Source organism: Danio aesculapii, chromosome 23 (genome assembly GCF_903798145.1).
Source record: "Danio aesculapii chromosome 23, fDanAes4.1, whole genome shotgun sequence".
Taxonomy (NCBI): domain Eukaryota; kingdom Metazoa; phylum Chordata; class Actinopteri; order Cypriniformes; family Danionidae; genus Danio; species Danio aesculapii.
In genome coordinates, this window is record NC_079457.1 from 45,782,374 (window position 1) to 45,796,255 (window position 13,882).

Consider the following 13,882-nt stretch of genomic DNA (forward strand, 5'->3'; position numbering starts at 1 on the left):
TTGTATATCGTTTTAAAATTATTTAAACGTTTTATTTTATTGTGTATACTGTATTGTGACTGTGTATTTTACATTGTCCACCAATGATAAAAAAGTAACGTCAAAAAAAGTTCAACGTTCTTACTTCACAGTCTGATTCAACCTCCAATCGAGTCATTTATTCATTCAGTGGGTCATTTAAAAGAACCCGTTCAAATGATTCGTTTATTCATCGGATAGCACTAGCGAGATCTGGCTTATAACTACGCAGTAGAGGACAACACAGCCACTACAGATGTAGCCTACTATATATTGCATACGTTTGTTAGTGAACGGCGATTTATTTGTCGTACGTCTGGTAAGGGCTGTAGTTTCTCATGCATGTGCATCATGAGATCAGCTGAGTTGTTGCTCCTCCCCTCACAATAGTGAACCTCACAGGAGTTCAAGAACACGGAACACAGCGCAGCAGAAATGGCCATGCTCAAAATAGACCCGCAAACCGATGTAAACGATGCTGAAGACGGCGACTTCGTGTGTCCCGTGTGTTTGGAGATATTCGTCCAGCCCATGACCACACAGTGCGGACATACGTGAGTATTCTGGAGAGCTCATGTCCGCTAGCAACAACTTCTCGGTTGACATGTTGAGTAGTTTAATGTTAATCCCCTTATCACCTCATAGCGATTCACAGCCTTCGTGACCTCTGCCTTAATCTTAACGTGGATGTGTTGGGTACTGTTCAATAATTGCAGCTGTGGTGTAAATTTCTCAGAATACAGAAACTGGTTACTTTCAGTTTTGCTTCATGTGTACAAAACTTTGCAGTGTGGGATTGTGGGAGTTGTAGTGTTCACGTAATTGTGCCGTTGCTCAAACAGAAAACAACACCCAGTGCCTGCCTTGTCAGGTCAGAGGTGGCCTTTCAATTACAAGTAATCCTAGCAAACATCAGTTAAAAGTGTTAAAATAATAGCATTTACTGCGTATTTATTTCCTAAAATATTTGGGGTAAAATGCTGTTTGAAGGCGGGGTAGGAAGGCTGTTTTTAAAATGTATTTCTCTTCAGATTAATAAAATGTATTCTTTAAAAACCTAAGTTACGTAATCTAACATTTGCATATTTATTAATAATCGAGAAGTTCTCTAAAGAAGAGTGGAATCCACAAAACTTTAGACATGTTTTTCTGCATTTTTATTTTAATATCAGATACTCAAAAGGTCAGTCTAAGGATTTTTTTTTAATGGACGATTGGCGTAGATTGTACTTCTTTTGTTTTTTTGGAAACATGCAAGTATTAGCTGCTGAAGGACAGTGATAATTGAAAAATGTGTACTTCTGTCTGTGCAGAAGTTTACACCCCCTGCCCTTAATGAATGTGTTGCGTGGCAGGGAACATTTTCACTTTCGGTACATGTTTTGTTTGAGTTCCTCAGTAAAGATGGGCATCAAAATCACACAGTCACTGTTGTAAAGCTGTAAAACATGAGGAAGATGCAGTAAACTGAAGAATTTGCAGGAGCTGAAGGGCTTTTCTGAACAACAGCAGCTGGGTTAACTCAGGACAATCTGATGACTCATTAACAACCATCACAACCATTAAAACGGTGGGTCACTAAGGCCGACACAGACAATCAAGATTCAGGGGTGTGTAAACTTTTGAACAGGACAGATTTTAGGAAGTCAGATATTATTTTGTCATATACAGTATGTACATATCTAGAAATAGCTCATGTGGGATAGTACAAAATAGCATGCAATACTATGATCCCTCTTATTTTGTTGAAATTATTAAAATTTAATGTATTATGCAAGGCAGGGTGTGTAAACCTATGAGCAGAGCTGCACCTTAGGATGTGTTTGCAGATTTGATGAATCACTTATTTCTGCTAACGCTAATGGAACTCATTTTTTGTTGCAAATATGCTCATTTAACAGCTCTTGTAGAGTTAAACAGTTGAGTTTTACCATTTTTTAATCCATTCAGCTGGAACACTTTTAGCTTAGCTTAACATAAACTATTGAATCGGATTAGATCATTAGCATCTCACTCAAAAAAGACGAAAGTTTTTCAATAATTTTCCTATTTAAAGCTTGATTCTTTTGTAGTTACAGCGTGTACTGAAACCGATGGAAAATGACAAGTTACTATTCTCTAGGCCAGGGGTGGCCAAACTCGGTCCTGGGGGGCCGGTGTCCTGCAAAGTTTAGTTTCAACCCCGATCAGACACATCTGGACTAGCTAATCAAGCTCTTACTAGGCTTTCTGGAAACATCATTGCAGTTGTGTTGACGCAAGTTGGAGCTAAAGTCTGCAGGATACCGGCCCTCCAGGACTGAGTTTGGACACACCTGCTCGAGGCTGACATTGCTAGGAATTACACTCTCATTCTGGCGTAATAATCAAGGAACTTTCCGGCAGTACCATGGCTGCAGCAGGGCAATGATTTTACACAGCAAATAGTCCCAGTTTTTACCTGAAATAGTCCCAGGCTAGGTAAAAAGCTAATAGCACTGTGTAGTATTTTTAACTTTTCAATTTCTGTCAGTCCTAATGCACAATGCAACTACAAATAAAAAGTTAAACTTTAAAAAAGGAAAATCATTATTATTTTTTTAAGATGCTAATGGTCTAATCCGATTCAATGATCTATGCTAAGCTAAGCTAAAAGTGTTCCTGCCGGACTCAATGCAGATAGCAGATTGCATTGAGTCACTGTTAAAATGATATTAAAATCAACATTTTAGTTGTGGTTTATTATTCAGCATTGAATAAAATGATGAATCAACTTTAACGATTCATTTATTTATCGAACGAATCATTTATATGAAAATATTCACATTGAATAAATGTTAATATTTTAATCACTTTTTTCTATTGTTATAAATACTTACATTGAATCAGCACTGACAATTTACCCATTTCCCAACATCGAAAATACTCTCGTTGAATCATATTGATGATTTACCCATTTCCTAATAGTGAAAAATCCTTACATCGAATTAATAATACAATCATTCACCATTGTTGAAAATACTGACATTGAATAAATATTGATATTTTTTACCCATTTCCCAACATGGAAAATACTCTAATTGAATCAACGTTGATAATTCAATCATTTGTCATTGTTGAAACATTAAAGGGGTGGTCCACAGTGTATTTTTAAGGCTTGGTTGTGTTTATAAAATGCAAAGCAATGTCCGGTCATGCTTCACTTGTAGAAAGTCACGCTATTTTTTCCATATATCTTACTTTGATTATATACTGCTACTCAGCTAACATGAAAACGACTGTCATATTTCCTAGTTCCTCTGAAAGGCCCGCCCTCAAGAGGATCTGATTGGTCCGCTAACATAATGTGCTGTGACTCGTAGATTGGCTCCACATCACTCCCCTATACTCGGGCGCTGTGTAAACAGTCCAGTCAGTGCAGCTGTTAGCAGCGTTAGCTGTCTGAATCAGACAGAAATGAAGAGCACACAGCTCACGCCTGCTCTTTAAAATAAAATCTGACAAGTGTCTTTCACACATATTCGGAATAAGCATGTTTAAGTAATATGAAACGTCCACTTATCTTTTGAGAGTTTGTTATTTGAGATGTTATACACACGGAAAGCGGCCGCATAGAGAGACACACAAAGAGAGAGACACACATAGAGAGTCACTGCATCGCTGCTGAAGATTGTGGCCGTTTACAGTAGTTTGACTGATTAAATATGAATGTGTAGCTAGATTGTTAGCAGTGCCAAACAGCATTTTCCGTTGTTTACATCTTTGTTTTTGTCCTTGCTACAACAACGCTAGAAACTTTGCCTATAGTTGATCAATTTTACCAAATAAAACATTTACAGGTTGTAGCTCGCAATCCACAGCTTCGTCGGTTGGAGGAGTTTTTAGCCGAATCCAGCACTGAACTGGGTGAGGTTTTGGAAGTTCTTCTTTGTCAAATGCTAGCGCTATATCTTTTTAAAATATAATTCTCTGGGATATAATTAAAATTAAACTGTAAGCGCTTCTCTCTTTGTGTCGTGTCCTTTGGAAGCCCAAATACAGAAACAGAAGAAGCTATGTGGAAATATCAGCATTTAGCTTTAGCATTAGCTTTCACTGCTTTAACATTACAGCGCCTCTGGCCACGCCCTTTCGCTGCGCAGTGTGTGTGCATGTGGTAAAATACCTTTCTGAAGCTAACTCTGTAAAAGCCAATATCTCTTTACATTGAGCGTCTTATATTCAGAGATGTTGTTTATGTTCACACAGCTACATTACACATCAACTAAAGTTTAAAATATGATATCATTGTGGACCACAACTTTAAATAAATACTGATAATTTACCCATTTCTCAATGTTACAAATAATCACCTTGAATAAACGTTGACATTTTATTCATCTCCCAGCATTAAAAATACTCTCATTGAATCAATGTTCATAATTCAATCATTTGCCATTGTTGAAAATACTGGTATTGAATAAACGTTGATAAGTTACCCATTTCCCAATGTTAAAAATAATCACGTTGAATAAACTGTGATATTTTATGGGAGATTTTATTTTGAAACGTTGATAATTTTTTTTATTTCACAAAAAAAGTGAAAAGCTTCATTTAAATAAATTCAGAAGTAATCACTTCAGTAATCTACCATGTTTGATTACCACCTATTTAGAAATGTATTCGTAATCAGATACAGTTTCTCATATTTTGTATTTTGACTAAGTCATTACATCACTCCCTAGTCATAGTAATAATAGTAATAGCAATAGTAGTAGTATTGTGGTGGTGGTGATAGTGATGCATAAGCTGGGGACACTTCAGCTATGTCCAGTTCATGAATACTGATAGGAGATTGTTTTTTTTTCAGCTGAAAACACTCATTTAAACTGCTTTTCCCCTCTTTTCTGCTCAGGTTCTGTAACGACTGCCTTCGGGAGTGTCTGCGGCCCCAGAGCCCCGTGTGTGCTGTCTGCAGGACTGATCTACACAAGTGGGCTAAAAATGACCGTTTACAAGACCTGATGAAGAGATCAATCGGGAAGTGCAAAGGCTGTAAAATTGAGGTCAGTGACTATGTCTACATGGACATCAGTAATCTTTTTATATGCCCGTTATAGTACATAGTTTGATTAATGTCATTATCATTCAATGCTAATTTCCTCTGGCGTTTCAAGCAACAACAGTTCATGTTCGGCATCACTCCATATGTGATTTTCGTTTTGTTTTTAATTTCACAACAAGTTCAACTGCAGTTTATTTCTCATACTTTTTGTGCAAACAGACGATGGTGTGTACAAATTCTCAAGCAACAGGCCACATCTGCCATTTGATTCACTAATTTTTCATCAAAATCAATTTCTCTTCAAAGTCAAAGCACTTCATAATGTCCATTTTCTTCAGAGTTCTCAGCATATGCATGGTTTCCCACTCGCACCAAAAATGTGCTTGCTTTTGCTCTAGCTTTTGAAGCCATTCTCATTTGTTTTTCGTTAAACACTTGATGTAGCGAATAAGTACTTATAAAATGGTAATAGTCTGATTGCGACGTTTACATGTCTGTACGGCACTTCAATAATGCAACTAAAGTCAGCATACCCCACATGTCTTAATTCGATTTCTCTTTGGCTCAGTTGTCGGATTAAGGTAATCATGTTTCATGTATTATTGTTATATTTTAAATAGTTTATAAGTGTATTTTATTTGTACAGATAGTGAATTTAATAGTGCAATAAAATATGGTTAGTATTCTATAAAAAAGTGGTATAAAATATATATATTTTTAAATATTACAGTATAATAAAAGTATATTTTAATTCAACTTAATTATTTGTCAAAATAGCAGTCAAGTACGCTTAGTTCATTTTATGCTTACTTTAAATTGTACTAAAGATTAACTATTAGTACATTAAGCACAACATTAGTCACAGAAAATAGAGCATTGTTTTTAAATGCATTTTTTTTATATCTCTTTTAATACATTTTTCTTTTACTTGGGTCAGGAAATGCATTTTAAAAACAACATAATGTTCCTCAAGTTTTTTTTTTATTTATTTATTTTTGCACCAAAAATGACCAGAATTTGTAAAAAGGATCATTTATCCATCCTCTGAAACTCCCTCTGTGAAACGCTTTGCCTGAATGGCTACCTTTGGCTGAGAAAAGAAAACTACTTGGCACTCTTGGTTCTGCTTGACCGCATTGCATTGTGTGCTCTAAGGACGCACTGCCTTTTTGTGGACTTTAGAGCAGTGCTCTTTTGCTAGACGACCACTGTAACAGCAGTCTTGGTGCTGCAGCGCATGATGTGGGACATTTTCCCCCACAGTAAAGACCATAGAATACACAAAACGTGTCACTCGTATAGTTTTGAATGGGGGAAGTGTAACGATCAATATGGAGAATGAAGCCCCGCCTTCTAGTACAGGAGCCAATCATTGATCGATATAGAATGACTATTCTCTGTGGGAGGGGCTCGGACCAAATGTGAGTTTCTGCAATTTTTTTGTGATTTAAATGAAACTAAAGAGACAGCTGTTGTATAATTTTATTGGTGATTCCTAATATGAAATTTAATAGTAAGCTTGACAAGCAATTTTGGGGAATTTGATGATTCCCCATTCAAACAGAATGCCTAAGCTGCCCAAGAGGCATTTCAAGAAACAGCAACAAACATGACAAAAGAGTGACTTTTGTTCTTATTTAACTTTGAGCTTTCATTTTTTATTACCTTTTGACAGGTTCTTGTGTCTGACATGAGAAGCCACACAGGGGCTTGCTACAAATATCAAGACTATATCCAGGAGGGTATGAAGTCCATTTCAAAAGACCAGCCTTCCATTGTCAGGTAATATCCCAGCTCTATTTATATGATGCTCTGTTTAATATTGTGTATTGAGAGAGTATTATCTGCTTTAATTTTTTTTTGTAAAAATAAACAGTCAATATGGGGAAACTCATTTACATCATTGACTTATGAAGATATTCATAATGTAATGAAGTTATTATTGGTACTAATTTATCATTTCAAGTAGTTGTTCACTGTTTTTTTTTTGTGCATTTTGAAGACTTCAAACTTAATTTCTGTGTGAAAGAATCTCTAAACCTCAGAATAATTCTTACCTTAATTTACAGCATAACAATTTAAAGGTTAATCAGAATCAGAGCCACAAGCGGATCCATTTATTCGATCATGATATAATCAGTTAGAAATTCGTCTAATTAAAGAATCTCTTGTTTCCTTTAGTTCAGTGCCGAACCGCTCCACGTTCACCTGCCCCTACTGTAAGAAGCAGAACTTTGACCAGGACGGGCTGGTTGAGCACTGCACCTCGAAACACTCCCGCGATGCCCAGCCTGTGGTAAGACTCATGCTCATTTAATCTAAAATATCTCTCAACTATATATATATATATATATATAAATATAAGAGTTTTTTTTTCAACACATTTCTAGACATAATATACATAATATACATATACAATGATATGCAGTGAAACGCTTACTACATTAATAGTTTTAATAACTAATTTTTAATAGCTGATTCTTTTATATTTGCTATGATGACAGCACATAATATCTGACTATATATTTTTAAGATACTATAATTTAGCTTAAAGTGACATTTAAAGGCTTAACTAGGTTAATTCGACAAGTTAGGGTAACTGGGTAAGTCATTGCATAATGATGGTTTTGTTCTGTAGACAATCGGGGAAAAATCCTTAATGGGGCTAAAAATTTTGTCCTTAAAATGTTTTTTAAAAAAATTCAAAACTGCTTTAATTCCAGCCAAAAATAAAACAAATAGGATTTATTTGAAAAATAATAATAATAATAATAATAAAACAGCAGTGCTATTAATTTTACATACACATACACACACACACACACACACACACACACACACACACACACACACACATGTATATATATATATATATATACACACATATGAGCTGGACTCAAATGAAGGTGAAGAACCATCTCAGGGATGATCAGAAGAAATGAACAGCACCTGAGTTAAATACTGTATATGAGTGTCACTCCAAAGGGTCTGAATGCTTAGGACCATGTGATATTTCAGTTTTTCTTTTGAATAAATCTGCAAAATGTCAATAATTCTGTGTTTTTCTGTCAATATGGGGTGCTGTGTGTACATTAATGAGGGAAAAAATTAACTTAAATGATTTTAGCAAATGGCTGCCATATAACTAAGTGAAAAATTTAAGGAGGTCTGAATACATACCACATATTTATGTATGTATGTAATTTATTATTATTATTATTATTATTATTATTATTATTATTATCATTATTATTATTATTATTATTATTATTATTATTACAAATACAAAATTCTAACAGACAAAGGCACATTAAGCGTCTGGTCGGCGCTTCAGAGCACCAAGCGCAAAAACAGCCAGACACAGGAAAAGTTTCTTTCCTCAGGCTGCTTACCTTATGAACAGTTAAATATTCCCCTACTGTGCAATAAATATGTGCAATACTTTCTCATACGAACTTGTACACAGCACCTTATATCAATATACAATACAATACCTTCTACATTCGCACTTGTACACTTATAACCTGTATATTTATAATCTGTACATACAACTCAACATCCAGGTTTCTTGACTAACCGCATCTGTTTAATGTTCATCTTTTTTATTTTTCAGATTTATTTTGTGTTGTCACTTGTCACTTTATGTACACTGGAATCTTCTGTAGCCAAAACAAATTCCTTGTATGTGTGAAGCACACTTGGCAATAAAACTGATTGTGATTCTGATTCTGATTAATAAACTCCAACTCTAACCCTAAAACTTAATAAACCATCATGCTATTTGCCAAGTTTGCTATTGCCCTGATTCTGGGTTGTTGCTAGAAGGGATACAGCTGCGGACAGATATTGAGAATTATTTATATTATTTATTAAAATACCCATTCATTGTATTTTTGTGTCATCCACCTTTACCCCAACCCTAAACCTACCACTCACTGTAATGTAAAAACTGTAATAATGATGATTATTATAATCATCAAATAAATAATAACTTGATTTATTTGATTTATTTTATTCGTCAGCTTGTTTATTTTGATGTAAACCAGTAAAACTGGTTATTTCATTAAACAGATTCTTTTTAAAGTTATCAGCCTTTTGGCATGCATGTCATTTTCATTTTTACTTTAGCTTGATAAACACACAACTGAATTACTCAAACATAAAAAAAAAAAAATGCATAAATAAATAAATAAATACATAAATAAATAAATAAATAAATAAATAAATAAATAGATAAATAATTGCATAAATAAATAAATAGATAAATAAATGCATAAATAAATAAATAAATAGATAAATAAATGCATAAATAGATAAATAAATGCATAAGTAAATAAATAAATAAATGCACAAATAGATAAATAAATAAATGCACAAATAGATAAATAAATAAATAAATGCATAAATAGATAAATAAATGCATAAATAAATGCATAAATAGATAAATAAATGCACAAATAAATAAATGTATAAATAAAAAAGCATTAATTAATTACAAATCAAGCATATATTCCTTCATCCATACAAAACTAATTAAAAGGAGTCATTATAATAACAACAATGATGATTGATGGATGCATGGATGGATAGATAGATTAGAATTAGGCAATAAGTTTCTACACAATGCCACAATAAAAGACATCATTTTAAAACAGTTGTGTAGAGGTTTTTAGCAATTCTTTATGTATTAAATGTATATTCTAAATAAATATATTAATACAAAAACATAAATTTTCTTTGTTTATTTTTTGTATAAATCACACTTTCTAATGTTTAGAACTTCATATTTAAAACCCGTTTCTGCAGGTGTGTCCGATATGTGCCTCAATGCCGTGGGGTGATCCCAATTACAAGAGTGCAAACTTCTTTCAACACCTCAGAATACGACATGCTTTTTCATACGATACGTTTGTGGTAAGTGGCTTCAAATGTTTTTGTTCTCCATTTTTTTGTTTTGCGTTAAAATGTAATACTGCTTGATACAATTCTCAGATTTATATTCATGTGGCATCACTTGACATTGGTTCCTGTTGTAAATAAACCTTGTATATTACACTCTGTATATATATTTGGCCTAACATGGCATGGTGTTGCCCTTATGCAACAAACCAGTTCTTTGGCCCACAAAATCCCCCTTTAATTTTTAAAAACTAATATATCACAAAAAAAGTCTACTAATAAGTTGGTGATCAATGAAATTTGAAGTAGGTGTAGATTTGACCTGTCTTCTTGGATTTCTTGGGACCATAGCCTGTTTGAGCACACTGCTAGCAGAATGTAAGATAGATTTCACGTTTTAACATATTTAAATTAAAATATCTTATATTAAAAATATGTGTGATGTGCATGGATATGTGAAGAAGCATATTGATTGAGGAAAAACACTTTTGTTATTATCTAATAAACTAAAATGGTAGTTTTCATCTGTTGTCTCAGGGCAACATTATGCAGTTGAACCACTTTTGTAAAAACAATTACATCCTATGTATGGAAATGTGCAGGAATGTATAGTTTTCACCATAATATATAGTTTTAGCTTTGCTGTACTCTATTACTCACAGGTAATGGATGTTCAAGCATTTTATTGGGGTAAGAACAAGATTGGGAAGTTTGGCTCATTCCTTCTGGCAGTCAGCTTGAAGAGTCACATTAGCAAATGTTCCCATCCAAACATGTGAATGGAAGCTACGGTCACACTGGGGTTTGTGTGTGCGAAATTCTGTCGTACGGCGCTGCAAAAAGGGGCGGGATTAGACATTTAAAAAAGCGAGCGATTGCTCCATGTTTTAACATTTCTGCCCAGAGAGGTCGTGTTTTGATCCTCGATTGGTCTCAAGCAGTCAAGTGATGCAATTTTGCAGGTTAGAGTTCACCAAGCTTGAACTTTGCACCGCAAAAACTTGACGCATGACCCCGCGTTTCCGGTCTGCTGACGCATTCGCGTACGTATGAATGGAAGTCTATAGGAAGAAAAGTCAAGTGTGAACCGCAGCTTTAAACTTGCAAAAAGCCACAGTTCTGCACAGTTTATCTTTAACCCTGATTAAACCAATTGAGTTCTTCAGGCTTGCTTGAAACCTACAGGTAAGTGTGTTGAAGCAGGCTTGGAACTAAACCAGGAACTGAGTTTAATGTGCATCTGGATTCAGCCTACTTGATGGTCTTGGATACACTCAAAGGGATATATAATATATATATATATATATATATATATATATATATCTATATATATATTATATATATATATATATATATATATATATATATATTTACTCTGTATATCCCTTTGAGTGTGTCCATGACCATCAACATACAGCATATATATTAACATTAATGTGTGATGATTAGTGTATAGATATATACAACGTTGGGAAAAGTTAGTTTAGAAAGTAATGATTACAAAATTGAGTTACTTTTTATGTAAAGTAATGCGTTGCGTTACTTGTCATACATGCATGAGGCAGGATCTCTTTCAGAACTTGCAGGGTATTTTTCTTATTTTTTTAAATAGAGGAGCTCTGCATTTAATGACACACTGTATACCTTCATTCACCATAAAAAAGAAATAAAAAAACTTCCTGACTCTGTAGACCATTTGGGGGATGTAAACAATAAAACAGTAGTCCTAACGTATTCCTGTTATACATTCGTAATTTCATAGCTTTGAGAACCCAAAAGGTCCCAATATTGATAAATAATGTTACGATAGCTGTTTTAACATCAAGATATGATTTTACTCCGCCTGTTGTTACTGTTATGAAATAGTTGACGACAAGCAGGAAATGTTTCAGGGCCAATGACATCGTCACATTGAAATGGTCTTATACATGCCGTATATACAGATTAATGAAAGTTACTACTTCTGCATTTTTGTCTCATTAGTTCAGTAAAATCACTGTCCATTGAGACTCTCCCATTTTCTTCCATGTGTTCAAAATAATGAGAACACTCCCATCACAGAAATGTAAGGCTCTGCCATCTTGGTTTTGTCTGTTCCCACAGGGAGCTCATTTTCTCACTGAGTGTGATTCAATGTGATTACACTCATTTTATTTCAGCAAACTATTTTTAAAAGCATATTTATTCATCTAAAAAGTAAATCGAGTTACATTTAAAAAAAAAATCAACTCAAATATTATTCATTCATTTTCTTTTGGGCTTAGTCCCCTAACTCAAATATTACTTAATTTTTTAAGTAATGCATTTACTTAACTCAGTACTAGGCCCCACGGAATCTGTGCGTGCAGATTTTAGCCCATCATTGATTCTGTTTATTTACTTGTGTAAGGTGTGTAAATTTATATTTATTCAGTTTTTTTTATTTTATTTCAGTATAATTATTGACTAATATGAAAATGTTCATATAATTTATTGACAATACAGTTTGTAAAGTCATATTTTCTGTCTTTTGGTAGATATATTACATAGAAGACTTGCTTTGTTTACCAAATTAAGTGGATCTAATTGGATTTGCATTGTAAACATTAAATACAAGTTAAAAAGGTTTTACTTTTAATTAACTTTTAATTACTTTTACTTAATATATTAAGGTTGTAGTTATGATACTCCCAAAATCATTCCACATAAATCCGCAGATTTTTTACAAAATTCTGTGCAGAAATAGCAAAAAACATCCTCTGATTCCGTCTGACCCTACTCATTACTTGGAAAAGGAATATTATTATAATGCATGTTACTTGTAATGTGTTACCCTAACACTGGATATATAGATATATAGATATACACAGGATATATACCTAAAGTCCCAACGTTGCAACATTCTCAAAATGTTCCTAAATTGTAATAACAAATCAATAAAAGTGCATTCGAGACATCCAGTAAAAGGATATGTTATAATGTGAAATCATTTTTGTTCTTTTTTTCATGTGTGTTTTTTATTTTGGCTCTTTTGTGGGTCCAGCAATAAAATGTTGCCGTACTTTGGGATGATGCGAGACTGAAACGTAATATGTTCATATTTGTACATTTTATTAGGACTACACCACAGATGAGCAAGCCATGATGCGGGAAGCTCTACAGCGCTCTCTGGTGGAAAACTGACGTGAGGGACACGGACACACACACTCTCCACAGCCAAAAAAAACAAAAAAAACTATGTTCATGCTTTACAAAAAAATTATTCATTAATAAATTAACATAGAAGGGGATTCAGGGCTATTCTGATATGTTCTTCTGCACACACTAAATCTGCAATGCCAAAGTTGCAGTTGGTGTAATTTTGGTGATTTGCTTGTTCAAATACATTCATATATATCATATTTGACACATTTCCATTCTTAGCTGTCCAAATATAGAAATAAGTTAATCAATCTACAAATAATTGAAACAGTATAACCCATTTCTCATTTTATGGGCTAGTTTGTATAGCACATTGGCAGATTTTGTGGTACTATATAACAGAAAAGCCTGATATAAGTTTTTTTCTTTTCTTTTTCTGGATGATCGCATGTACTGTTTAGGAAATCTTCTGTTTAAAGGGATATTTCACCCATAACTAAACCATTTACTCACCCTTTATGAGTTTCTGTTTTCTGTTAAACACTGTTAAAAGATATTTGAAGATTGCCTTTAGCTGGCACCCATTGACAATCCATAGTCCATAATCCATATATATATGTATATGTATATGTAATATATATATATATATATATATATATATATATATATATATATATATATATATATATATATATATACATATATATATATATATATATTATATATATATATGTATATGTGTAAATGTGTATATATATGTGTGTATATATATATATATACATGTGTTTGTGTGTATGTGTATATATATATATATATATATTA

The 13,882-nt window shown here is 33.4% G+C and overlaps 1 protein-coding gene across 1 annotated transcript; it reads left to right on the top strand.

Annotated features, from left to right (window-relative positions):
• Window positions 1-232: 232 nt before the first annotated feature.
• On the top strand, window positions 233-13,555 carry LOC130217271 (E3 ubiquitin-protein ligase RNF114-like). The gene is made up of 6 exons (XM_056449349.1): window positions 233-572; window positions 4,892-5,042; window positions 6,717-6,823; window positions 7,223-7,337; window positions 9,848-9,955; window positions 13,037-13,555. The coding sequence occupies exons 1-6, from the start codon at window positions 454-456 to the stop codon at window positions 13,100-13,102; spliced, it is 666 nt and encodes a 221-aa protein (XP_056305324.1). The 5' UTR covers window positions 233-453; the 3' UTR covers window positions 13,103-13,555.
• The last annotated feature ends 327 nt before the right edge of the window (window positions 13,556-13,882 follow it).

Bases quoted from the DNA above. Each gene is read 5' to 3' on its own strand.
- LOC130217271 (XM_056449349.1), top strand. From the start codon at position 454: ATGGCCATGCTCAAAATAGACCCGCAAACCGATGTAAACGATGCTGAA. The intron at 5,043-6,716 runs GTCAGTGACTAT...ACCTTTTGACAG, and splicing joins GCAAAGGCTGTAAAATTGAG to GTTCTTGTGTCTGACATGAG. The intron at 7,338-9,847 runs GTAAGACTCATG...CCGTTTCTGCAG, and splicing joins CCCGCGATGCCCAGCCTGTG to GTGTGTCCGATATGTGCCTC.